Here is a 27,135-nt window from a genome sequence, read left to right as displayed (position 1 = left end):
TCGGACACATTGCTGTTGCTTTGCGTCGTTGAGGTAGAATTTCTGCGAACAGCACAGGGAACGAATTAGGCAGCTGTCATCGTGGCCACTGCTGCCGCCAAAGTTTAGTGCACGATGCTTCCAGGTCGCTTTTTATGCAGGCCAGATGTTGAAAGTGGCGCCAATGGCAGTACGTTGGCGAAGTATGCTGGTCTCCAACCGATGACGAGCGAGGTGCAAGGGCACGTGCGCTGGCTCTTTATCGGACACATTGCTGTTGCTTTGCGTCGTTGAGGTAGAATTTCTGCGAACAGCACAGGGAACAAATTAGGCAGCTGTCATCGTGGCCACTTCTGCCGCCAAAGTTTAGTGCACGCTTCCAGGTCGCTTTTTATGCAGGCCAGATGTTGAAAGTGGCGCCAATGAAAGTACGTTGGCGAAGTATGTTGGTCTCCAACCGATGACGAGCGAGGTGCAAGGGCACGTGCGCTGGCTCTTTATCGGACACATTGCTGTTGCTTGCGTCGTTGAGGTAGAATTTCTGCGAACAGCACAGGGAACGAATTAGGCAGCTGTCATCGTGGCCACCTCTGCCGCCAAAGTTTAGTGCACGCTTCCAGGTCGCTTTTTATGCAGGCCAGATGTTGAAAGTGGCGCCAATGAAAGTACGTTGGCGAAGTATGTTGGTCTCCAACCGATGACGAGCGAGGTGCAAGGGCACGTGCGCTGGCTCTTTATCGGACACATTGCTGTTGCTTGCGTCGTTGAGGTAGAATTTCTGCGAACAGCACAGGGAACGAATTAGGCAGCTGTCATCGTGGCCACCTCTGCCGCCAAAGTTTAGTGCACGCTTCCAGGTCGCTTTTTATGCAGGCCAGATGTTGAAAGTGGCGCCAATGGCAGTACGTTGGCAAAGTATGTTGGTCTCCAACCGATGATGAGCGAGGTGCTAGGGCACGTGCACTGGCTCTTTATCGGACACATTGCTGTTGCTTGCGTCGTTGAGGTAGAATTTCTGCGAACAGCACAGGGAATGAATTAGGCAGCTGTCATCGTGGCCACTGCTGCCGGCAAGGTTTAGTGCACGATGCTTCCAGGTCGCTTTTTATGCAGGCCAGATGTAGAAAGTGGCGCCAGTGGAAGTACGTTGGCGAAGTATGTTGGTCTCCAACCGATGACGAGCGAGGTGCAAGGGCACGTACGCTGGCTCTTTATCAGACACATTGCTGTTGCTTGCGTCGTTGAGGTAGAATTTCTGCGAACAGCACAGGGAACGAATTAGGCAGCTGTCATCGTGGCCACTGCTGCCGCCAAAGTTTAGTGCACGATGCTTCCAGGTCGCTTTTTATGCAGGCCAGATGTTGAAAGTGGCGCCAATGGCAGTACGTTGGCAAAGTATGTTGGTCTCCAACCGATGACGAGCGAGGTGCAAGGGCATGTGCGCTGGCTCTTTATCGGACACATTGCTGTTGCTTTGCGTCGTTGAGGTAGAATTTCTGCGAACAGCACAGGGAACGAATTAGGCAGCTGTCATCGTGGCCACTGCTGCCGCCAAAGCTTAGTGCACGATGCTTCCAGGTCGCTTTTTATGCAGGCCAGATGTTGAAAGTGGCGCCAATGGCAGTACGTTGGCGAAGTATGCTGGTCTCCAACCGATGACGAGCGAGGTGCAAGGGCACGTGCGCTGGCTCTTTATCGGACACATTGCTGTTGCTTTGCGTCGTTGAGGTAGAATTTCTGCGAACAGCACAGGGAACTAATTAGGCAGCTGTCATCGTGGCCACTTCTGCCGCCAAAGTTTAGTGCACGCTTCCAGGTCGCTTTTTATGCAGGCCAGATGTTGAAAGTGGCGCCAATGAAAGTACGTTGGCGAAGTATGTTGGTCTCCAACCGATGACGAGCGAGGTGCAAGGGCACGTGCGCTGGCTCTTTATCGGACACATTGCTGTTGCTTGCGTCGTTGAGGTAGAATTTCTGCGAACAGCACAGGGAACGAATTAGGCAGCTGTCATCGTGGCCACCTCTGCCGCCAAAGTTTAGTGCACGCTTCCAGGTCGCTTTTTATGCAGGCCAGATGTTGAAAGTGGCGCCAATGGCAGTACGTTGGCAAAGTATGTTGGTCTCCAACCGATGATGAGCGAGGTGCTAGGGCACGTGCACTGGCTCTTTATCGGACACATTGCTGTTGCTTGCGTCGTTGAGGTAGAATTTCTGCGAACAGCACAGGGAATGAATTAGGCAGCTGTCATCGTGGCCACTGCTGCCGGCAAGGTTTAGTGCACGATGCTTCCAGGTCGCTTTTTATGCAGGCCAGATGTAGAAAGTGGCGCCAGTGGAAGTACGTTGGCGAAGTATGTTGGTCTCCAACCGATGACGAGCGAGGTGCAAGGGCACGTACGCTGGCTCTTTATCAGACACATTGCTGTTGCTTGCGTCGTTGAGGTAGAATTTCTGCGAACAGCACAGGGAACGAATTAGGCAGCTGTCATCGTGGCCACTGCTGCCGCCAAAGTTTAGTGCACGATGCTTCCAGGTCGCTTTTTATGCAGGCCAGATGTTGAAAGTTGCGCCAATGGCAGTACGTTGGCAAAGTATGTTGGTCTCCAACCGATGACGAGCGAGGTGCAAGGGCATGTGCGCTGGCTCTTTATCGGACACATTGCTGTTGCTTTGCGTCGTTGAGGTAGAATTTCTGCGAACAGCACAGGGAACGAATTAGGCAGCTGTCATCGTGGCCACTGCTGCCGCCAAAGTTTAGTGCACGATGCTTCCAGGTCGCTTTTTATGCAGGCCAGATGTTGAAAGTGGCGCCAATGGCAGTACGTTGGCGAAGTATGCTGGTCTCCAACCGATGACGAGCGAGGTGCAAGGGCACGTGCGCTGGCTCTTTATCGGACACATTGCTGTTGCTTTGCGTCGTTGAGGTAGAATTTCTGCGAACAGCACAGGGAACTAATTAGGCAGCTGTCATCGTGGCCACTTCTGCCGCCAAAGTTTAGTGCACGCTTCCAGGTCGCTTTTTATGCAGGCCAGATGTTGAAAGTGGCGCCAATGAAAGTACGTTGGCGAAGTATGTTGGTCTCCAACCGATGACGAGCGAGGTGCAAGGGCACGTGCGCTGGCTCTTTATCGGACACATTGCTGTTGCTTGCGTCGTTGAGGTAGAATTTCTGCGAACAGCACAGGGAACGAATTAGGCAGCTGTCATCGTGGCCACCTCTGCCGCCAAAGTTTAGTGCACGCTTCCAGGTCGCTTTTTATGCAGGCCAGATGTTGAAAGTGGCGCCAATGGCAGTACGTTGGCAAAGTATGTTGGTCTCCAAACGATGATGAGCGAGGTGCTAGGGCACGTGCACTGGCTCTTTATCGGACACATTGCTGTTGCTTGCGTCGTTGAGGTAGAATTTCTGCGAACAGCACAGGGAATGAATTAGGCAGCTGTCATCGTGGCCACTGCTGCCGCCAAAGTGTGCTGCCGCCAAAATTAACTAATTGCACCACGACATCCACCAAATTTTTCCCACAGCGAGATCTCATCAAACACTAACAAAACGAAACGTTTGCATATTTATCGACACAGAACGAGGTGAATGTATTGAAGAAGCGTAGCTTGTTGGGCCAGTTGGTGCATGGTATGTGGAAAACCAGCGAAAAGGACGCATTCACACGCAGAGAATGTTTTTCTGACGCGAAACTTGGGACATAGCCATCTAATGCTTCGCATTAATATAGAAAAAGGTGCCGTAGTGGAGGGCTCCGGAATAATTTCGACCACCTGGGAATCTACCCTGCAGTGACGTCGTACAGCAAACGGGCGCCTTAGCGTTTCGCCTCCATCGAGACGCGGCCCAGTGGGAGGCTACAGGTAGAGCAGGCGACAGCGTTACATCGCAGAGGGTGGGTGCTGCAAGAGCGGCGCTACGTCGCCGGCGGCAGCTGCTGCGAAACGCACCGCCAAAGGAGAGGTCCAGCAGCGATGGTTCGCAGCGTTTGCTGATGAAGCCGACACCCAGCGCCCGTTTCATTGATCACTGCGTGTTCCGTCCGCGGTCGTCTGTGTTTCAACTGCCGCAGCACTTGCGCTGAAAAATCGCATGATCGAAAAGTGTAATCTCGGGCCATTTTTTTTTAAGAGAAAAGCTTTACTACGCTAGGTAAAGCAGTCTTCGGGTAGGCAGCACAATGACCTTGATCGACCTTTAGCCCAACGAAGGATAGCTGTGTATGACCACATGTGCTACAGTTATGTAGTCGAACCCTTTACTCATGACGTTTAGATCACCTTTGAACTAAGCGCATCCGATCGGATGATGTGAAGCCACGTGATGACATCCGATGGGGATGTCGTCAGACGATGTGATAGGACGTCATAGCCACGTGGTCGTGTGGGTATATATAAAACGGCTGTCGCGAGCGTGTAGCGGAGCTGCCATGGACGAGCCTCTGACCCTTTGCAAGCGTGCTTGCTTTTCGCTGAATTCCAGTGTTAACCACGTTAACCAAGCAACTGCCATTTTTTTTAATTTTTCGCTGTAAGGTTTCCCTTGGGCTGGACGCGGGCCCGTTTCGTTCAGCTTCTTCAGAGAAATGCGCACGACGGAAAGGCATGCTGACCGGCTTGCATGAAATTCTTGAAGAGCTTGTTGCTGCGCTTGTCGCCACCACCATTCGCGAAGACAGCATGCGCTGCCTTCAAGGATTTTTTGTTCTTGCTTCGATGCTGCGAGCACGATTGTTTGCCCATGGCTCAGAGGCAGGCCTTCAATATTGCAGGTGGTGATGGGCGGCGGGAGGAAAATGTTCCGAGGCACCGCCGACGAGGAAGGCAAGCCGGGCGTCCGCAAGGATGGCAAGGACCTCATCGAGGATTGGAGGAAGGCGAGGTCCAATATAGGCAACGCCAGCTACGTGTGGACCCGGCAACAGCTGCTGAGCGTCAAGCCAGAAAAGACCGACTTCTTGCTCGGTGCGTTCTCGAATCGCTGTCTCCATGATGGGCTTCATGGTAGAGAGAGGGCACTATTTATCGCAACACAAAACGAAGTGAACAAGGGTTGAGGTGAAACCCCAGTCTGCTTGGCCACGTCTCTTTATTTATTTCTTTATACAAGTACCTGCACCACCACAAGGGCATTATTGCAGGGGGGGGGGGGGCAATTGGAGGAACATGAACATGTGACAAAAACTTAAAGCAGCCAAGCACAGGTGTTAAAACCAAGAAAGTAACAAAATACGCAACATCTATAAGTGATCTTCGCGGCAAACGGTCTTCAGGGCACCGCGGTGCAAAAATCACTGCACAGAAATGATGAGATTATACTATCGCATGAAGCGCAATGCCAGCCAGAAGATATGAAGTAAACGGGATGATATTAATCTACGGCAGACTGCGTGACAATAAAGACAAAAACTCTGAACACGTTTTACATTCACCAATGCTCCTGGGAAGCCTCTTGCAGTGTGCGGAAGCATGCGGAAAAAATCAACTCCGGTAGACATCAGTACGACAGCGCCTTTCAAGAACTTTCAGCTCGTGATCACATCGTTTAGAGGTGAAGTGGGGAGGGAAAATGTACAACTTCTTATTTCTTCTTGTGAGATTAGAGTAGATTCGGAAAAAGTTCTAGTCTTGCAGTTAGTCGGCGGTGTGCTAGCGTTTTCCAACCAAGGTTCTCTAACTAATGTACTGCTACGGAAGTTATAATTACCAGAAACAAATTTTGCAGCGCGGTTTCGGACGCGTTCAAGCTTTTCTATAAGATTAGAGCTTTGAGGGTCCCATACCGCGCAAGCGTATTCAAGTACCGGACGAACATTTGTTATGTAAATGAGTTCTTATAAATTCTGGGCGGCTTTATAAACATTACGTCTAACGAGATTTAGCACACGAGATGTCTTTTAAGGTTAACAATTCAATATGTCTGTTCCATGTTATATTTTCTGAAAAAATAGACCCCGCGATATTTGCAATGTTGTACGTTTTCAAGAAGTAGTCCGTCCAATTTATACACCGATCTCCCAGGAATGCCTTTACGGGTGAATGACACAAGTTGACATTTAGCACTGTTCAAAGACAGGCCCCACTTAGAGCTCCAAGCATGAATTTTTTTCAGATATTTCTGCAAACTGCTAACACCACAATCATTTTCTACATTCCTGTATATGGCACAATCATCAGCATATAACCTCACTTTGCATTTTAGATTTTGGACAATGTCGTTTTTAAAGACTAAAAATAACAAAGGCCTCAAAACAGACCCTTGGGGCACACCAGAGGTTACAGGGACATGCGTTGATTGAGTTCCGTTTATTAAAACATGCTGTGTTCTCCCAGAGGAGTAATTTCTAATCCAATCCACTATTGTAGGGTGCATACCGAGACAAGATAATTTATATAACAGCAATGAATGAGAAACGGTGTCAAAAGCTTTCCGGAAATCCAAAAATATGCAGTCTACTTGAAATCCAAGGTCAAAAGAATAAAAGAGATCATGGGAGAACTCTACCAGTTGAGTCGTACATGACAAGCCACGCCTGAATCCATGTTGAGCATTGGAAAAGAAATTATTGCTTTGAAGGTGTTTCATCACAGCACTGTATATAATGTCTTCTATTGTTTTGCAACACACGCATGTTAGAGAAATACGCCTGTAGGTTTCTAGCACAGTTTTGGGACTATTTTTTATGAATAGGAACGACGTGGGCTACCTTCCACTCTGGAGGTAATGAAATGGTGTTTAACGATTTATTAAACAGAGCTGCCAAAATAGCACAATTTCTTGTTAGCAGGATTTTAATACCTGCGACGGAATGCCATCAGGACCGCCAACCGATTTGTTGTTCTGTTTGGAAATAAGCTTGAGAACACCGTTAGATGTGACAGTAACCATAGGCGCATTTTCGTAGACTATTTCTTGTATTTCAGGCAATTCTCCAAAAAAACACTTTTAAAATAGGAATTCAGACAGCAAGCCTTCTCACAATCAAGCACTATTTTCTCGCCAACTGATCAACGAGAGACAGTGGTGGCCTTTTTAATATTTATTTTAACAAACTTCCAAAATTCTTTAGGATCCACCCTCAACTTTAGGTCAAGCGATCAAATATAAGTTTGTTTATTTACTTTTATTTCTTGCTCAATCTTGTAGTTCACGTGACGCATTTCTTGTAAAACAGACTGATTGCGAGTCTTGAAATACGAAGCACGCAGGTGGCGTTTCTCGTTAATCAGGTGCCGAATATTCTGATCCACCCAAGGTTTATCTTTCCGGTGCCTAGTGGTCGAAAGTATGAAATGTATGTATTTTTCAGGTAAAGCCTTCACTTTATCTCTAAAAAGAATCCAAGCTTCATCTATGTTCACTGACTGGCTGATCTCATAAAAAAATGGGGAAGAAAATAAAAAGTCCTCGTGATAAAGATTGTGGGGTTGACTTGGGGAGATATAAACACTTTCTCCCCGATTAATGGCGGCTGACACTGTAAAAAGCAGCCCGGACCCCACCCCGTGATCGCGTACGCTACCGAGCGCACGCCAACCACGGCGGGCCTTGCTCTGAGGGAACAAAGGAACGACACATTGGCTGACACAAACAGGACTTTATTGCTACAGCAACAATAAAGCCAGCTAGCAGCAAGGTACGCTAATGAATCAAGGTCGTCTGACTCACAAGCAAGGTTCCGAGCGAATATATGCCCGCGCTAGGGCAAGGGATACTCCACGGCCTGGAAGGGACGAGAATACAGGAGCGGGTCTCCCCGTCGTAGTGAAAAACAGCGCAAAAGCAAACAGACAGAAAGAAGGGGACAAGCGCTGATCAGCGCTTGTCCCCTTCTTTCTGTCTGTGTTTGCTTGTGCGCTGTTTTTCACTAAGATGCAAAACCAACTAGCCCATTCAGCTGCTTTACTGACAATCTCCCCGTCGCTTCCTCGCCCCGCTGGCGAAGAGCGGAGCCGCGAGCGACACGTCCGCTTGCGCCGGCGATCCCCGCCCAAGAGCCTCATGCCCCCTCTCCCGCGCGCGGGTTTCAAGCAGTCTCACGTGCAGCGACGCTGGCGCCCTCCCCTGCCAGTTAATGTAACTGACAAAGGAATGCGTTCCTCCTCGAGGTGAGCATGCTGCTGCGCGGTGTCTCGCGGGAAAGCAAACACAGGGGGCTGCAGGGCAGGTCCCCGCATCCTCCCAACCTTAAATAGACCCACGCGCCTGAAAGTACATGCTATGGAGGAGTCTCCTGGTCTTCATGTCCTTGAGGCACGTCTTGGAGCGGAGGTCACGCCGACAGCGTCCAAGAAAGGACAGGGACCAAGAAAGGAAGACACACACATGGGTGCTGTGTGTGTGTCTTTCTGTCTTGGTCCCGTCTGCTGCGCTGTTTCCATGCAAGGCTTGGAGCAGTGTAGGCGCGTGCTGCGTTTTTGCCTGCACCCCACGTCGCTGCCGACCGGAGCGCTACCCTTGTTTACAAACATGACGCTTGTATCTACGTGTTCGTCCGACGTAATCTGCGTCACCGCATGAATTGCCATCCGTGCGAAAGTGTTCGGCAGCGCCCAGCTTCTCTGGATTGAGTCTTTTACGTTTAAATTGACTAGATCACCTGGTTGGTGACGTAGTGTAGTCCCTTCAGCACGCAACGGCGTCGACCCAATGTCATGGCATCATGGCTAATCCCTTTGGATTAACTGCCGCTAAGTTGGTCGGCGCCATTGTGGATCGTTTGAGGGCATCGCTCTTCAGTTGTATCCACATGTAGAACAGGCCGTGCTCTCTCCTGTCTCGCCTGTTGCGCAATACCTTGCCGTTGATTCTCCTTTGGCTGCAGGAGAAATCAAAACAGCGTAGAGCAAAAGACAAACTTGTCCATTGCTTAACGCCTGCAACGAACTTCTCGTAAGAAATTTCAGTCGGTGTTTCACTGCGCTCTAAAAGAAGCCAGTGGATGAAGCGCTTTGCCCGTGCCGTATCTCGCTTCGTGCCGGCTCTACGAGCTTAGAGCAATGGTGCAAAATTAGCCAAAACAACTGCACTGTCCAGCAGATGCACAACGTTCCCCCATTTCATCTAAAGCGCTGCCCTTCAACGGAGTTCATTGGAACGTGCCTCTGTTCCCGTCGTTTATTTTAAGCGCCACGTACCAAGTGGGCAAACACTTGGCACTTTTTAAGCCATCTGTCCCGGGGAACCGCTTCTTCTTGCTTGTACACTCTGCAGCGTTGCTGCTCTCACAGGTGGAGATTGAGCGTGGAGGCGCTTTATGATGACATAAGCAGTTTTTTGTTTGCAATTTCTGCCTCTCAGCAACACGTTCAAATCCTAAACGGAGAGCTCTTTACGCGTTGGCGCGGAATGCGACGGCCTCTGCCGCATGCCGCACACGTAACTGAAACTACAGACCAGGGAAAGGAAACACGCATAAATCCTTGAACGAGCAACTGACGGTTCAATCGGAAGAAAAAAAACAGTTAACTATCTAACCGCAGCAGGACGGCCTCGTGTCATCCTCAAGAAATAAGCACATTAAAATGACAGCTCAAACGCTGATTCGTAAACACCCACAGGCGTCCGTCTCGTCCCAAAAGTCCCGTCTCGCTATTTGTCAAGGCCGAGGAAGTGCTCCTCACACGCGGGTCTGCTTTTCGGAAGATGTGAGGCGCCTCTGCTGCTCCCCGCACAAGTTGATCTCTTCGCGATACAGCACAAAATATACACACTGCAAAACCTGCCTGTGCACCTTGTATTTCGACTCCTGATTTGAAACTGCTAGCCTACAGGACTTACATATTGCCGAAATTAGAGTATGCAGAAATACTATGGGATCCCTTTCATCTAAAGCGTAAACGTAAACTTGAAACGGTTGAGCGGCAAGCAGTGAAGTTCATTTTCGACAAGTTTGGGCCCACCGTTTTTCCGTCACAACTCATGGCTGACAACCATATCCCATAGCACGACTTAAATTTCTTTTCACGATGTATGACAAGTCGCTGGAATTTAACGGACGGCCATACATTCAACGTTACCTGCCACGCGCGTCAAGGCACCGTCACGCTCACAATTTGCTGCCTTTCTATGCCCGCACTAACTTGTATAAAAATTCTTTTTTCTTCGTACAATTAGTCAGTGGAATGGTCTCCCCTCTGAAATTTCTTCCACTGACAATTTTGACCAGGAGCTGCAGCTGTATTTTGCGTCGTGACATTCTGTGCTGTTTTTTTCTGTACTTTCATCGGGTTATGATTATTCTGAGCGTTATCATTATCATTAACTTGCGTATGCAAGTTCATTTCTGTGGAGATTGTGTCAAGATCATTCTACAAAACTGAAATGCTTGCTTGTTGACTTTTGTTCTCTTTCACATGTTAAACGCAAGACCATATGTATTAATTGATGTTAATTGGAAGAAAATGTTGTACGACGTGCCCACCTGCTTGGTCTCCTCAAGACCGCAGTATTTGTAAATAATAAATAACAAATAACACTGTTCTGTTGCATCAACACAACAGTGTTGATACAAAGTGCAAGACAGGACTTTTGGAACGAGATGAACACCTGTAGGTATTTACGAATCAGCATTTGAGTTACCATATTAATGTTTTTTTCTATTTGGAGATGGCATGAGCTTGTCCAGCGGTGGTTAGATATTTAACCGCGTTTCTTTCCGATTACACAGCCAGTTGTTAGTTCAGCGCTTGTGCGTGTCCTTCGTTTCCCTGGTTCTTTTCATTTCATTTCGTTTATTTCCACAGTATAGTCGGGGGCCCCCGGCAGAAAGGTTTTTGAGAAACAGCTTGGCAGTGCCTGGGGCCTGTACAAGGCACCAGCATGCAGAGTAGCATATAGTGAAATGAGTAGGTCACGCACAAAAATAGGAATAATTTAGCACTGATGTGGGCAATTTACATTGCACACGCAAAAATAGGCCTAAATTTGTGTGCCAGAATGCCAGGATCGAAAGCAAAATGAACAAAAGGTGACGAGTAACACTGATAGAAAATATTAACAGAGAGCAATTATTAATGAGGTCAGTTTTCTTCGAGACATTCAACATAGAAAAATTTATGGACGCCGTGTTCAGATGGGCAAAAATACTTCGCGAATTACTTTTCGGGTTGCAGTGGTCAAGTCAATACCTTGCTAAAAAATTTTGGAAAAGCAACATGTCGCAAATAAATTCACATACACAAAAGAGACGAGGAGGCAACGGACAGGCGCCATGTTTCAAGATGCTAAACCAACTAGCCCGGCAAAATGCCTGACTGAGCAATACCTTGTTCTGCAAGATTATTCACTTGCGCTGTGTCGTTCTTTCAAGATGCGGTACCAACTCGCCCAGTGTGCTGTGTTGAAACTGCTCGAGTCCGCTCATGTGCGTTGATTGCTGTCGAATGCGCGGTGCGTATGTCGCGGAAATCTACCACATGCATGAGTTTCCTTCATTGAGCTACAGTCCGGAGTCGAAAGCAAGCAAAGGGAAAAACCTGCCGTTTCCTTCTCGCAGGCCTGTTCGACAGCGACCACGTGCCCTTCGTGATCGAACGCAGCCACCCCCAGACGACCAAGCCCACGCTGCCGGAAATGACCAGAGTCGCCGTAGAGCTGCTCAGGAGGGCGCCCAACGGCTTTGTGCTGCTCGTCGAAGGTGCGCTCTATCACCTCCAGAGGCACCACCGCGCCTATTACGCATGCCTATTTGGGTCTTTAGCAAAGCCGTGTACCTATATTCTCAGCGATATAACCGTCTGGTTACCTCTCGCAAGCACGCTGCGAATAGCAGTCGGCATGTAAACGGTGTTCTTCTCCTCTCAGGGGTTATGGACATTCACCTCTGCGCCGTCGTTACGCTTTTGCGGGAAAGGTGCTGATATTTTGACATTTCAAACGACCCACTATGCTGCAATGTTACAGAAAGAAAAACACCTAATGTCAAATAGCATAAGCTTTCTAAACGGAGCGCGCAAAAAATGTACCCGCATTTCAAACGACTAACTGTTATTTTACGTTGTGCACATTTTGGAGATTTTAAGATCCAAGAAGTAAAATGGGACAAAAATGAAGCCGGGTTCACGAGCGAATTAAACTTCAGCAGCTACTGTGCAGATGTCTTTTTCCCATGGGAGCTGACAAAGGTAGTCAAGGAAGATACTTATGTTTATGGTGACAGCAGATCATTCCTGGATATCGTCTACATAGCTGACAGCGACGCATTGCAGCAGCACAAAGTTTCCGTTTACATGGAAATTAGGATAATTCCTTCGCGTAAATTTGCAGTAGCGTCCAGTTTCTTCGGCCCATAAACACCTCACATAAAACAGGGACCTAATAGAGCTGATGGCGCTACCACTCTTGACCAAATTAGTGTCCGTTCTGTTTACCTTACGAAAAGGAGCCGCGATGATGCCTCACACATTAGTGAACTATTACTATCAAATCAACTGTTCACAACTATGTAACGCAATTTGACACTTCAAATGTAAAAAAAAATGTTCACAATTTGTGGATTACGAGAGAAATTCTTCAACTAAAGAGAAAAGTGTGCAGGCACAAAGGAACAAAGGACCGCTGCGGCAATTAGTGAACCCGGCGTTGCCTGATGACTTACCGACATAAGGCAAAAGGTTCAGATAGTTGAATAAAGAATAAAGAGATTGATAGTGAGATGCTCCATTGCTGAAGAAGCTGACGGTGAGCGCGCGAACTGTGCGCTCCATCCTAGTCGGCTACCAGAAGTTGCGCCATTCCACCGGTGTTGCAGCTACACCTCGCTGTGGAGCTTTACGTATAAAAGCCCTGAGGGTATCCGCATTGGTAGTGAGGTGCCCCATGGGTGAAGAAGCTGACGGAGAGCGCGTGTTCTGCGCGCGGCATCTTTATCGGCTACGACAAGCTGCACCGTTCCGCACGTGCTGCAGGTATGCCTGGCTGTGGAGCTTTACGTATAAAAGCCCTGAGGGTATGCGCATTGGTAGTGAGGTGCTCCATGGGTGAAGAAGCTGACGGAGAGCGCGTGTTCTGCGCGCGGCATCTTCATCGGCTACGAGAAGCTGCACCGTTGCGCACGTGGTGCAGTTGTGCCTGGCTGTGGAGCTTTACGTATAAAAGCCCTGAGGGTATGCGCATTGGTAGTGAGGTGCTCCATGGGTGAAGAAGCTGACGGAGAGCGCGTGTTCCGCGCGCGGCATCTTCATCGGCTACGAGAAGCTGCACCGTTGCGCACGTGGTGCAGTTGTGCCTGGCTGTGGAGCTTTACGTATAAAAGCCCTGAGGGTATGCGCATTGGTAGTGAGGTGCTCCATGGGTGAAGAAGCTGACGGAGAGCGCGTGTTCTGCGCGCGCCATATTTATTGGCTACGAGAAGCTGCACCGTTCCGCACGTGCTGCATTATTGCCTGGCTGTGGAGCTTTACGTATAAAGCCCGGAAGGTATGCGCATTGGTAGTCAGGTGCTCCATGGGTGAAGAAGCTGACGGAGAGCGCGTGTTCTGCGCGCGCCATATTTATTGGCTACGAGAAGCTGCACCGTTCCGCACGTGCTGCAGTTGTGCCTGGCTGTGGAGCTTTACGTATAAAAGCGCTGAGGGTATGCGCATTGTAAGTGAGGTGCTCCATGAGTGAAGAAGCAGACGGAGAGCGCGTGTTCTGCGCGCGCCATATTTATTGGCTACGAGAAGCTGCACCATTCCGCACGGGCTGCAGTTGTGCCTGGCTGTGAAGCTTTACGTATAAAAGCTCTGAGGGTATGCGCATTGGTAGTGAGGTGCTCCATGGGTGAAGAAGCTGACGGAGAGCCCGTGTTCTGAGCGCGCCATATTTATTGGCTACGAGAAGCTGCACCATTCCGCACGGGCTGCAGTTGTGCCTGGCTGTGGAGCTTTACGTAGAAAAGCTCTGAGGGTATGCGCATTGGTAGTGAGGTGCTCCATGGGTGAAGAAGCTGACGGAGAGCGCGTGTTCTGCGCGCGCCATATTTATTGACTACGAGAAGCTGCACCATTCCGCACGGGATGCAGTTGTGCCTGGCTGTGGAGCTTTACGTATAAAAGCCCTGAGGGTATGCGTATTGGTAGTGAGGTGCTCCATGGGTGAAGAAGCTGACGGAGAGCGCGTGTTCTGCGCGCGCCATATTTATTGGCTACGAGAAGCTGCACCGTTCCGCACGTGATGCAGTTGTGTCTGGCTGTGGAGCTTTACGTATAAAAGCCCTGAGGGTATGCGTATTGGTAGTGAGGTGCTCCATGAGTGAAGAAGCTGACGGAGAGCGCGTGTTCTGCGCGCGCCATATTTATTGGCTACGAGAAGCTGCACCATTCCGCACGGCTGCAGTTGTGCCTGGCTGTGGAGCTTTACGTATAAAAGCTCTGAGGGTATGCGCATTGGTAGTGAGGTGCTCCATGGGTGAAGAAGCTGACGTAGAGCGCGTGTTCTGCGCGCGCCATATTTATTGGCTACGAGAAGCTGCACCGTTCCGCACGGGCTGCAGTTGTGCCTGGTTGTGGAGCTTTACGTATAAAAGCTCTGAGGGTATGCGCATTGGTAGTGAGGTGCTCCATGGGTGAAGAAGCTGACGGAGAGCGCGTGTTCTGCGCGCGCCATATTTATTGGCTACGAGAAGCTGCACCGTTCCGCACGGGCTGCAGTTGTGCCTGGCTGTGGAGCTTTACGTATAAAAGCTCTGGGGGTATGCGCATTGGTAGTGAGGTGCTCCATGGGTGAAGAAGCTGACGGAGAGCGCGTGTTCTGCGCGCGCCATATTTATTGGCTACGAGAAGCTGCACCATTCCGCACGAGCTGCAGTTGTGCCTGGCTGTGGAGCTTTACGTATAAAAGCTCTTAGGGTATGCGCATTGGTAGTGAGGTGCTCCATGGGTGAAGAAGCTGACGGAGAGCGCGTGTTCTGCGCGCGCCATATTTATTGGCTACGAGAAGCTGCACCGTTCCGCACGGGCTGCAGTTGTGCCTGGCTGTGGAGCTTTACGTATAAAAGCCCTGAGGGTATGCGTATTGGTAGTGAGGTGCTCCATGGGTGAAGCTGACGGAGAGCGCGTGTTCTGCGCGCGCCATATTTATTGGCTACGAGAAGCTGCACCGTTCCGCACGGGCTGCAGTTGTGCCTGGCTGTGGAGCTTTACGTATAAAAGCTCTGAGGGTATGCGCATTGGTAGTGAGGTGCTCCATGGGTGAACAAGCTGACGGAGAGCGCGTGTTCTGCGCGCGCCATATTTATTGGCTACGAGAAGCTGCACCGTTCCGCACGGGCTGCAGTTGTGCCTGGCTGTGGAGCTTTACGTATAAAAGCTCTGAGGGTATGCGCATTGGTAGTGAGGTGCTCCATGGGTGAAGAAGCTGACGGAGAGCGCGTGTTCTGCGCGCGCCATATTTATTGGCTACGAGAAGCTGCACCGTTCCGCACGGGCTGCAGTTGTGCCTGGCTGTGGAGCTTTACGTATAAAAGCTCTGAGGGTATGAGCATTGGTAGTGAGGTGCTCCATGGGTGAAGAAGCTGACGGAGAGCGCGTGTTCTGCGCGCGCCATATTTATTGGCTACGAGAAGCTGCACCGTTCCGCACGGGCTGCAGTTGTGCCTGGCTGTGGAGCTTTACGTATAAAAGCTCTGAGGGTATGCGCATTGGTAGTGAGGTGCTCCATGGGTGAAGAAGCTGATGGAGAGCGCGTTTTCTGCGCGCGCCATATTTATTGGCTACGAGAAGCTGCACCGTTCCGCACGGGCTGCAGTTGTGCCTGGCTGTGGAACTTTACGTATAAAAGCTCTGGGGGTATGCGCATTGGTAGTGAGGTGCTCCATGGGTGAAGAAGCTGACGGAGAGCGCGTGTTCTGCGCGCGCCATATTTATTGGCTACGAGAAGCTGCACCGTTCCGCACGGGCTGCAGTTGTGCCTGGCTGTGGAGCTTTACGTATAAAAGCCCTGAGGGTATGCGTATTGGTAGTGAGGTGCTCCATGGGTGAAGAAGCTGACGGAGAGCGCGTGTTCTGCGCGCGCCATATTTATTGGCTACGAGAAGCTGCACCGTTCCGCACGGGCTGCAGTTGTGCCTGGATGTGGAGCTTTACGTATAAAAGCTCTGAGGGTATGCGCATTGGTAGTGAGGTGCTCTATGGGTGAAGAAGCTGACGGAGAGCGCGTGTTCTGCGCGCGCCATATTTATTGGCTACGAGAAGCTGCACCGTTCCGCACGGGCTGCAGTTGTGCCTGGCTGTGGAGCTTTACGTATAAAAGCTCTGGGGGTATGCGCATTGGTAGTGAGGTGCTCCATGGGTGAAGAAGCTGACGGAGAGCGCGTGTTCTGCGCGCGCCATATTTATTGGCTACGAGAAGCTGCACCGTTCCGCACGGGCTGCAGTTGTGCCTGGCTGTGGAGCTTTACGTATAAAAGCCCTGAGGGTATGCGTATTGGTAGTGAGGTGCTCCATGGGTGAAGAAGCTGACGGAGAGCGCGTGTTCTGCGCGCGCCATATTTATTGGCTACGAGAAGCTGCACCGTTCCGCACGGGCTGCAGTTGTGCCTGGCTGTGGAGCTTTACGTATAAAAGCTCTGAGGGTATGCGCATTGGTAGTGAGGTGCTCCATGGGTGAAGAAGCTGACGGAGAGCGCGTGTTCTGCGCGCGCCATATTTATTGGCTACGAGAAGCTGCACCGTTCCGCACGGGCTGCAGTTGTGCCTGGCTGTGGAGCTTTACGTATAAAAGCTCTGAGGGTATGCGCATTGGTAGTGAGGTGCTCCATGGGTGATGAAGCTGACGGAGAGCGCGTGTTCTGCGCGCGCCATATTTATTGGCTACGAGAAGCTGCACCGTTCCGCACGGGCTGCAGTTGTGCCTGGCTGTGGAGCTTTACGTATAAAAGCTCTGGGGGTATGCGCATTGGTAGTGAGGTGCTCCATGGGTGAAGAAGCTGACGGAGAGCGCGTGTTCTGCGCGCGCCATATTTATTGGCTACGAGAAGCTGCACCATTCCGCACGGGCTGCAGTTGTGCCTGGCTGTGGAGCTTTACGTATAAAAGCTCTGAGGGTATGCGCATTGGTAGTGAGGTGCTCCATGGGTGAAGAAGCTGACGGAGAGCGCGTGTTCTGCGCGCGCCATATTTATTGGCTACGAGAAGCTGCACCGTTCCGCACGGGCTGCAGTTGTGCCTGGCTGTGGAGCTTTACGTATAAAAGCCCTGAGGGTATGCGTATTGGTAGTGAGGTGCTCCATGGGTGAAGAAGCTGACGGAGAGCGCGTGTTCTGCGCCCGCCATATTTATTGGCTACGAGAAGCTGCACCGTTCCGCACGGGCTGCAGTTGTGCCTGGCTGTGGAGCTTTACGTATAAAAGCTCTGAGGGTATGCGCATTGGTAGTGAGGTGCTCCATGGGTGAAGAAGCTGACGGAGAGCGCGTGTTCTGCGCGCGCCATATTTATTGGCTACGAGAAGCTGCACCGTTCCGCACGGGCTGCAGTTGTGCCTGGCTGTGGAGCTTTACGTATAAAAGCCCTGAGGGTATGCGTATTGGTAGTGAGGTGCTCCATGGGTGAAGAAGCTGACGGAGAGCGCGTGTTCTGCGCGCGCCATATTTATTGGCTACGAGAAGCTGCACCGTTTCGCACGGGCTGCAGTTGTGCCTGGCTGTGGAGCTTTACGTATAAAAGTTCTGAGGGTATGCGCATTGGTAGTGAGGTGCTCCATGGGTGAAGAAGCTGACGGAGAGCGCGTGTTCTGCGCGCGCCATATTTATTGGCTACGAGAAGCTGCACCGTTCCGCACGGGCTGCAGTTGTGCCTGGCTGTGGAGCTTTACGTATAAAAGCTCTGAGGGTATGCGCATTGGTAGTGAGGTGCTCCATGGGTGAAGAAGCTGACGGAGAGCGCGTGTTCTGCGCGCGCCATATTTATTGGCTACGAGAAGCTGCACCGTTCCGCACGGGCTGCAGTTGTGCCTGGTTGTGGAGCTTTACGTATAAAAGCTCTGAGGGTATGCGCATTGGTAGTGAGGTGCTCCATGGGTGATGAAGCTGACGGAGAGCGCGTGTTCTGCGCGCGCCATATTTATTGGCTACGAGAAGCTGCACCGTTCCGCACGGGCTGCAGCTGTGCCTGGCTGTGGAGCTTTACGTATAAAAGCTCTGGGGGTATGCGCATTAATAGTGAGGTGCTCCATGGGTGAAGAAGCTGACGGAGAGCGCGTGTTCTGCGCGCGCCATATTTATTGGCTACGAGAAGCTGCACCATTCCGCACGGGCTGCAGTTGTGCCTGGCTGTGGAGCTTTACGTATAAAAGCTCTGAGGGTATGCGCATTGGTAGTGAGGTGCTCCATGGGTGAAGAAGCTGACGGAGAGCGCGTGTTCTGCGCGCGCCATATTTATTGGCTACGAGAAGCTGCACCGTTCCGCACGGGCTGCAGTTGTGCCTGGCTGTGGAGCTTTACGTATAAAAGCCCTGAGGGTATGCGAATTGGTAGTGAGGTGCTCCATGGGTGAAGAAGCTGACGGAGAGCGCGTGTTCTGCGCCCGCCATATTTATTGGCTACGAGAAGCTGCACCGTTCCGCACGGGCTGCAGTTGTGCCTGGCTGTGGAGCTTTACGTATAAAAGCTCTGAGGGTATGCGCATTGGTAGTGAGGTGCTCCATGGGTGAAGAAGCTGACGGAGAGCGCGTGTTCTGCGCGCGCCATATTTATTGGCTACGAGAAGCTGCACCGTTCCGCACGGGCTGCAGTTGTGCCTGGCTGTGGAGCTTTACGTATAAAAGCTCTGAGGGTATGCGCATTGGTAGTGAGGTGCTCCATGGGTGAAGAAGCTGACGGAGAGCGCGTGTTCTGCGCGCGCCATATTTATTGGCTACGAGAAGCTGCACCGTTCCGCACGGGCTGCAGTTGTGCCTGGCTGTGGAGATTTACGTATAAAAGCTCTGGGGGTATGGGCATTGGTAGTGAGGTGCTCCATGGGTGAAGAAGCTGACGGAGAGCGCGTGTTCTGCGCGCGCCGTATTTATTGGCTACGAGAAGCTGCACCGTTCCGCAAGGGCTGCAGTTGTGCCTGGCTGTGGAGCTTTACGTATAAAAGCTCTGAGGGTATGCGTATTGGTAGTGAGGTGCTCCATGGGTGAAGAAGCTGACGGAGAGCGCGTGTTCTTTGCTCGCCATATTGGCTACGAGAAGCTGCACCGTTCCCCACGGGCTGCAGTTGTGCCTGGCTGTGGAGCTTTACGTATAAAAGCTCTGAGGGTATGCGCATTGGTAGTGAGGTGCTCCATGGGTGAAGAAGCTGATGGAGAGCGCGTGTTCTGCGCGCGCCATATTTATTGGCTACGAGAAGCTGCACCGTTCCGCACGGGCGTCAGTTGTGCCTGGCTGTGGAGCTTTACGTATAAAAGCTCTGGGGGTATGCGCATTGGTAGTGAGGTGCTCCATGGGTGAAGAAGCTGACGGAGAGCGCGTGTTCTGCGCGCGCCATATTTATTGGCTACGAGAAGCTGCACCGTTCCGCACGGGCTGCAGTTGTGCCTGGCTGTGGAGCTTTACGTATAAAAGCTCTGGGGGTATGCGCATTGGTAGTGAGGTGCTCCATGGGTGAAGAAGCTGACGGAGAGCGCGTGTTCTGCGCGCGCCATATTTATTGGCTACGAGAAGCTGCACCGTTCCGCACGGGCTGCAGTTGTGCCTGGCTGTGGAGCTTTACGTATAAAAGCTCTGAGGGTATGCGCATTGGTAGTGAGGTGCTCCATGGGTGAAGAAGCTGACGGAGAGCGCGTGTTCTGCGCGCGCCATATTTATTGGCTACGAGAAGCTGCACCGTTCCGCACGGGCTGCAGTTGTGCCTGGCTGTGGAACTTTACGTATAAAAGCTCTGGGGGTATGCGCATTGGTAGTGAGGTGCTCCATGGGTGAAGAAGCTGACGGAGAGCGCGTGTTCTGCGCGCGCCATATTTATTGGCTACGAGAAGCTGCACCGTTCCGCACGGGCTGCAGTTGTGCCTGGCTGTGGAGCTTTACGTATAAAAGCCCTGAGGGTATGCGTATTGGTAGTGAGGTGCTCCATGGGTGACGAAGCTGACGGAGAGCGCGTGTTCTGCGCGCGCCATATTTATTGGCTACGAGAAGCTGCACCGTTCCGCACGGGCTGCAGTTGTGCCTGGCTGTGGAGCTTTACGTATAAAAGCTCTGAGGGTATGCGCATTGGTAGTGAGGTTCTCCATGGGTGAAGAAGCTGACGGAGAGCGCGTGTTCTGCGCGCGCCATATTTATTGGCTACGAGAAGCTGCACCGTTCCGCACGGGCTGCAGTTGTGCCTGGCTGTGGAGCTTTACGTATAAAAGCTCTGGGGGTATGCGCATTGGTAGTGAGGTGCTCCATGGGTGAAGAGGCTGACGGAGAGCGCGTGTTCTGCGCGCGCCATATTTATTGGCTACGAGAAGCTGCACCGTTCCGCACGGGCTGCAGTTGTGCCTGGCTGTGGAGCTTTACGTATAAAAGCCCTGAGGGTATGCGTATTGGTAGTGAGGTGCTCCATGGCTGAAGAAGCTGACGGAGAGCGCGTGTTCTGCGCGCGCCATATTTATTGGCTACGAGAAGCTGCACCGTTCCGCACGGGCTGCAGTTGTGCCTGGCTGTGGAGCTTTACGTATAAAAGCTCTGAGGGTATGCGCATTGGTAGTGAGGTGCTCCATGGGTGAAGAAGCTGACGGAGAGCGCGTGTTCTGCGCGCGCCATATTTATTGGCTACGAGAAGCTGCAGCGTTCCGCACGGGCTGCAGTTGTGCCTGGCTGTGGAGCTTTACGTATAAAAGCTCTGAGGGTATGCGCATTGGTAGTGAGGTGCTCCATGGGTGAAGAAGCTGACGGAGAGCGCGTGTTCTGCGCGCGCCATATTTATTGGCTACGAGAAGCTGCACCGTTCCGCACGGGCTGCAGTTGTGCCTGGCTGTGGAGCTTTACGTATAAAAGCCCTCAGGGTATGCGCATTGGTAGTGAAGTGCTCCATGGGTGATAAAGCTGACGGAGAGCGCGTGTTCCGCGCGCGGCAACTTCATCGGCTACGAGAAGCTGCACCGTTCCGCACGTGCTGCAGTTGTGCCTGGCTGTGGAGCTTTACGTATAAAAGCCCTGAGGGTATGCGCATTGGTAGTGAGGTGCTCCATGGGTGAAGAAGCTGACGGAGAGCGCGTGTTCTGCGCGCGCCATATTTATTGGCTACGAGAAGCTGCACCGTTCCGCACGGGCTGCAGTTGTGCCTGGCTGTGGAGCTTTACGTATAAAAGCCCTGAGGGTTTACGTATAAAAGCTCTGAGGGTATGCGCATTGGTAGTAAGGTGCTCCATGGGTGAAGAAGCTGACGGAGAGCGCGTGTTCTGCGCGCGCCATATTTATTGGCTACGAGAAGCTGCACCGTTCCGCACGGGCTGCATTTGTGCCTGGCTGTGGAGCTTTACGTATAAAAGCCCTGAGGGTATGCGCATTGGTAGTGAGGTGCTCCATGGGTGAAGCAGCTGACGGAGAGCGCGTGTTCTGCGCGCGCCATATTTATTGGCTACGAGAAGCTGCACCATTCCGCACGTGCTGCAGTTGTGTCTGGCTGTGGAGCTTTACGTATAAAAGCCCTGAGGGTATGCGTATTGGTAGTGAGGTGCTCCATGGGTGAAGAAGCTGACGGAGAGCGCGTGTTCTGCGCGCGCCATATTTATTGGCTACGAGAAGCGAAGTACACCATTCCGCACGGGCTGCAGTTGTGCCTGGCTGTGGAGCTTAACGTGTAAAAGCTCTCAGGGTATGCGCATTGGTAGTGAGGTGCTCCATGAGTGAAGAAGCTGACGGAGAGCGCGTGTTCTGCGCGCGCCATATTTATTGGCTACGAGAAGCTGCACCATTCCGCACGGGCTGCAGTTGTGCCTGGCTGTGGAGCTTTACGTATAAAAGCTCTGAGGGTATGCGCATTGGTAGTGAGGTGCTCTATGAGTTAAGAAGCTGACGGAGAGCACGTGTTCTGCGCGCGCCATATTTATTGGCTACGAGAAGCTGCACCATTCCGCACGTGCTGCAGTTGTGTCTGGCTGTGGAGCTTTACGTATAAAAGCCCTGAGGGTATGCGTATTGGTAGTGAGGTGCTCCATGGGTGAAGAAGCTGACGGAGAGCGCGTGTTCTGCGCGCGCCATATTTATTGGCTACGAGAAGCTGCACCATTCCGCACGGGCTGCAGTTGTGCCTGGCTGTGGAGCTTTACGTATAAAAGCTCTGAGGGTATGCGCATTGGTAGTGAGGTGCTCTATGAGTGAAGAAGCTGACGGAGAGCACGTGTTCTGCGCGCGCCATATTTATTGGCTACGAGAAGCTGCACCATTCCGCACGTGCTGCAGTTGTGTCTGGCTGTGGAGCTTTACGTATAAAAGCCCTGAGGGTATGCGTATTGGTAGTGAGGTGCTCCATGGGTGAAGAAGCTGACGGAGAGCGCGTGTTCTGCGCGCGCCATATTTATTGGCTACGAGAAGCTGCACCGTTCCGCACGGGCTGCAGTTGTGCCTGGCTGTGGAGCTTTACGTATAAAAGCTCTGAGGGTATGCGCATTGGTAGTGAGGTGCTCCATGGGCGAAGAAGCTGACGGAAAGCGCGTGTTCTGCGCGCGCCATATTTATTGGCTACGAGAAGCTGCACCGTTCCGCACGGGCTGCACTTGTGCCTGGCTGTGGAGCTTTACGTATAAAAGCTCTGAGCGTATGCGCCTTGGTAGTGAGGTGCTCCATGGGTGAAGAAGCTGACGGAGAGCGCGTGTTCTGCGCGCGCCATATTTATTGGCTACGAGAAGCTGCACCATTCCGCACGTGCTGCAGTTGTGTCTGGCTGTGGAGCTTTACGTATAAAAGCCCTGAGGGTATGCGTATTGGTAGTGAGGTGCTCCATGGGTGAAGAAGCTCACGGAGAGCGCGTGTTCTGCGCGCGCCATATTTATTGGCTACGAGAAGCTGCACCATTCCGCACGGGCTGCAGTTGTGCCTGGCTGTGGAGATTTACGTATAAAAGCTCTGAGGGTATGCGCATTGGTAGTGAAGTGCTCCATGAGTGAAGAAGCTGACGGTGAGCGCGTGTTCTGCGCGCGCCATATTTATTGGCTACGAGAAGCTGCACCATTCCGCACGGGCTGCAGTTGTGCCTGGCTGTGGAGCTTTACGTATAAAAGCTCTGAGGGTATGCGCATTGGTAGTGAGGTGCTCCATGGGTGAAGAAGCTGACGGAGAGCGCGTGTTCTGCGCGCGCCATATTTATTGGCTACGAGAAGCTGCACCGTTCCGCACGGGCTGCAGTTGTGCCTGGCTGTGGAGCTTTACGTATAAAAGCTCTGGGGGTATGCGCATTGGTAGTGAGGTGCTCCATGGGTGAAGAAGCTGACGGAGAGCGCGTGTTCTGCGCGCGCCATATTTATTGGCTACGAGAAGCTGCACCATTCCGCACGGGCTGCAGTTGTGCCTGGCTGTGGAGCTTTACGTATAAAAGCTCTGAGGGTATGCGCATTGGTAGTGAGGTGCTCCATGGGTGAAGAAGCTGACGGAGAGCGCGTGTTCTGCGCGCGCCATATTTATTGGCTACGAGAAGCTGCACCGTTCCGCACGGGCTGCAGTTGTGCCTGGCTGTGGAGCTTTACGTATAAAAGCCCTGAGGGTTTACGTATAAAAGCTCAGAGGGTATGCGCATTGGTAGTAAGGTGCTCCATGGGTGAAGAAGCTGACGGAGAGCGCGTGTTCTGCGCGCGCCATATTTATTGGCTACGAGAAGCTGCACGGTTCCGCACGGGCTGCATTTGTGCCTGGCTGTGGAGCTTTACGTATAAAAGCCCTGAGGGTATGCGCATTGGTAGTGAGGTGCTCCATGGGTGAAGCAGCTGACGGAGAGCGCGTGTTCTGCGCGCGCCATATTTATTGGCTACGAGAAGCTGCACCATTCCGCACGTGCTGCAGTTGTGTCTGGCTGTGGAGCTTTACGTATAAAAGCCCTGAGGGTATGCGTATTGGTAGTGAGGTGCTCCATGGGTGAAGAAGCTGACGGAGAGCGCGTGTTCTGCGCGCGCCATATTTATTGGCTACGAGAAGCTGCACCATTCCGCACGTGCTGCAGTTGTGTCTGGCTGTGGAGCTTTACGTATAAAAGCCCTGAGGGTATGCGTATTGGTAGTGAGGTGCTCCATGGGTGAAGAAGCTGACGGAGAGCGCGTGTTCTGCGCGCGCCATATTTATTGGCTACGAGAAGCGAAGTGCACCATTCCGCACGGGCTGCAGTTGTGCCTGGCTGTGGAGCTTAACGTGTAAAAGCTCTCAGGGTATGCGCATTGGTAGTGAGGTGCTCCATGAGTGAAGAAGCTGACGGAGAGCGCGTGTTCTGCGCGCGCCATATTTATTGGCTACGAGAAGCTGCACCATTCCGCACGGGCTGCAGTTGTGCCTGGCTGTGGAGCTTTACGTATAAAAGCTCTGAGGGTATGCGCATTGGTAGTGAGGTGCTCTATGAGTGAAGAAGCTGACGGAGAGCACGTGTTCTGCGCGCGCCATATTTATTGGCTACGAGAAGCTGCACCATTCCGCACGTGCTGCAGTTGTGTCTGGCTGTGGAGCTTTACGTATAAAAGCCCTGAGGGTATGCGTATTGGTAGTGAGGTGCTCCATGGGTGAAGAAGCTGACGGAGAGCGCGTGTTCCGCGCGCGCCATATTTATTGGCTACGAGAAGCTGCACCGTTCCGCACGGGCTGCAGTTGTGCCTGGCTGTGGAGCTTTACGTATAAAAGCTCTGAGGGTATGCGCATTGGTAGTGAGGTGCTCCATGGGTGAAGAAGCTGACGGAAAGCGCGTGTTCTGCGCGCGCCATATTTATTGGCTACGAGAAGCTGCACCGTTCCGCACGGGCTGCACTTGTGCCTGGCTGTGGAGCTTTACGTATAAAAGCTCTGAGCGTATGCGCCTTGGTAGTGAGGTGCTCCATGGGTGAAGAAGCTGACGGAGAGCGCGTGTTCTGCGCGCGCCATATTTATTGGCTACGAGAAGCTGCACCATTCCGCACGTGCTGCAGTTGTGTCTGGCTGTGGAGCTTTACGTATAAAAGCCCTGAGGGTATGCGTATTGGTAGTGAGGTGCTCCATGGGTGAAGAAGCTCACGGAGAGCGCGTGTTCTGCGCGCGCCATATTTATTGGCTACGAGAAGCTGCACCATTCCGCACGGGCTGCAGTTGTGCCTGGCTGTGGAGCTTTACGTATAAAAGCTCTGAGGGTATGCGCATTGGTAGTGAAGTGCTCCATGAGTGAAGAAGCTGACGGTGAGCGCGTGTTCTGCGCGCGCCATATTTATTGGCTACGAGAAGCTGCACCATTCCGCACGGGCTGCAGTTGTGCCTGGCTGTGGAGCTTTACGTATAAAAGCTCTGAGGGTATGCGCATTGGTAGTGAGGTGCTCCATGAGTGAAGAAGCTGACGGAGAGCGCGTGTTCTGCGCGCGCCATATTTATTGGCTACGAGAAGCTGCACCATTCCGCACGGGCTGCAGTTGTGCCTGGCTGTGGAGCTTTACGTATAAAAGCTCTGAGGGTATGCGCATTGGTAGTGAGGTGCTCCATGGGTGAAGAAGCTGACGGAGAGCGCGTGTTCTGCGCGCGCCATATTTATTGGCTACGAGAAGCTGCACCGTTCCGCACGGGCTGCAGTGTTGCCTGGCTGTGGAGCTTTACGTATAAAAGCTCTGAGGCTATGCGCATTGGTAGTGAGGTGCTCCAAGGGTGAAGAAGCTCACGGAGAGCGCGTGTTCTGCGCGCGCCATATTTATTGGCTACGAGAAGCTGCACCATTCCGCACGGGCTGCAGTTGTGCCTGGCTGTGGAGCTTTACGTATAAAAGCTCTGAGGATATGCGTATTGGTAGTGAGGTGCTCCATGGGTGAAAAAGCTGAAGGAGAGCGCGTGTTCTGCGCGCGCCATATTTATTGGCTACGAGAAGCTGCACCGTTCCGCACGGGTTGCAGTTGTGCCTGGCTGTGGAGCTTTACGTATAAAAGCCCTGAGGGTATGCGTATTGGTAGTGAGGTGTTCCATGGGTGAAGAAGCTGACGGAGAGCGCGTGTTCTGCGCGCGCCATATTTATTGGCTACGAGAAGCCGCACCATTCCGCACGGGCTGCAGTTGTGCCTGGCTGTGGAGCTTTACGTATAAAAGCTCTGAGGGTATGCGTATTGGTAGTGAGGTGCTCCATGGGTGAAGAAGCTGACGGAGAGCGCGTGTTCTGCGCGCGCTATATTTATTGGCTACGAGAAGCTGCACCGTTCCGCACGTGCTGCAGTTGTGTCTGGCTGTGGAGCTTTACGTATAAAAGCCCTGAGGGTATGCGTATTGGTAGTGAGGTGCTCCATGGGTGAAGAAGCTGACGGAGAGCGCGTGTTCTGCGCGCGCCATATTTATTGGCTACGAGAAGCTGCACCGTTCTGCACGGGCTGCAGTTGTGCCTGGCTGTGGAGCTTTACGTATAAAAGCCCTGAGGGTATGCGTATTGGTAGTGAAGTGCTCCATGGGTGAAGAAGCTGACGGAGAGCGCGTGTTCTGCGCGCGCCATATTTATTGGCTACGAGAAGCTGCACCATTCCGCACGTGCTGCAGTTGTGTCTGGCTGTGGAGCTTTACGTATAAAAGCCCTCAGGGTATGCGCATTGGTAGTGAAGTGCTCCATGGGTGATAAAGCTGACGGAGAGCGCGTGTTCCGCGCGCGGCAACTTCATCGGCTACGAGAAGCTGCACCGTTCCGCACGTGCTGCAGTTGTGCCTGGCTGTGGAGCTTTACGTATAAAAGCCCTGAGGGTATGCGCATTGGTAGTGAGGTGCTCCATGGGTGAAGAAGCTGACGGAGAGCGCGTGTTCTGCGCGCGCGATATTTATTGGCTACGGGAAGCTGCACCGTTCCGCACGTGCTGCACTTGTGCCTGGCTGTGGAGCTTTACGTATAAAAGCTCTGAGGGTATGCGGATTGGTAGTGAGGTGCTCCATGGGTGATAAAGCTTTCGGAGAGCGCGTGTTCTGCGCACGCCATCTTTTTCGGCTACGAGATCATGCACCGTTCCGCACGTGCTGCACTTGTGCCTGGCTGTGAAGCTTTACGTATAAAAGCTCTGATGGTATGCGCATTGGTAGTGAGGTGCTCCATG

At 52.2% G+C, this 27,135-nt stretch overlaps 1 protein-coding gene across 1 annotated transcript in view; it reads left to right on the top strand.

The window, feature by feature from the left end:
• Nucleotides 1-27,135, top strand: part of LOC144124408 (alkaline phosphatase-like) — a 231,017-nt gene that overhangs the window by 128,505 nt on the left and 75,377 nt on the right. Inside the window, exons 4-5 of the mRNA XM_077657035.1 lie at nt 4,753-4,945; nt 11,479-11,619. Of these exons, the coding sequence (XP_077513161.1) occupies nt 4,753-4,945; nt 11,479-11,619 (334 nt within the window). The remainder of the gene's footprint in view (nt 1-4,752; nt 4,946-11,478; nt 11,620-27,135) is intronic.

Source organism: Amblyomma americanum, chromosome 3, assembly GCF_052857255.1.
Source record: "Amblyomma americanum isolate KBUSLIRL-KWMA chromosome 3, ASM5285725v1, whole genome shotgun sequence".
Lineage (NCBI taxonomy): Eukaryota > Metazoa > Arthropoda > Arachnida > Ixodida > Ixodidae > Amblyomma > Amblyomma americanum.
The sequence above is the reverse complement of the archived record's forward strand: the minus strand, read 5'-3'. Positions and strand labels throughout refer to the sequence as shown.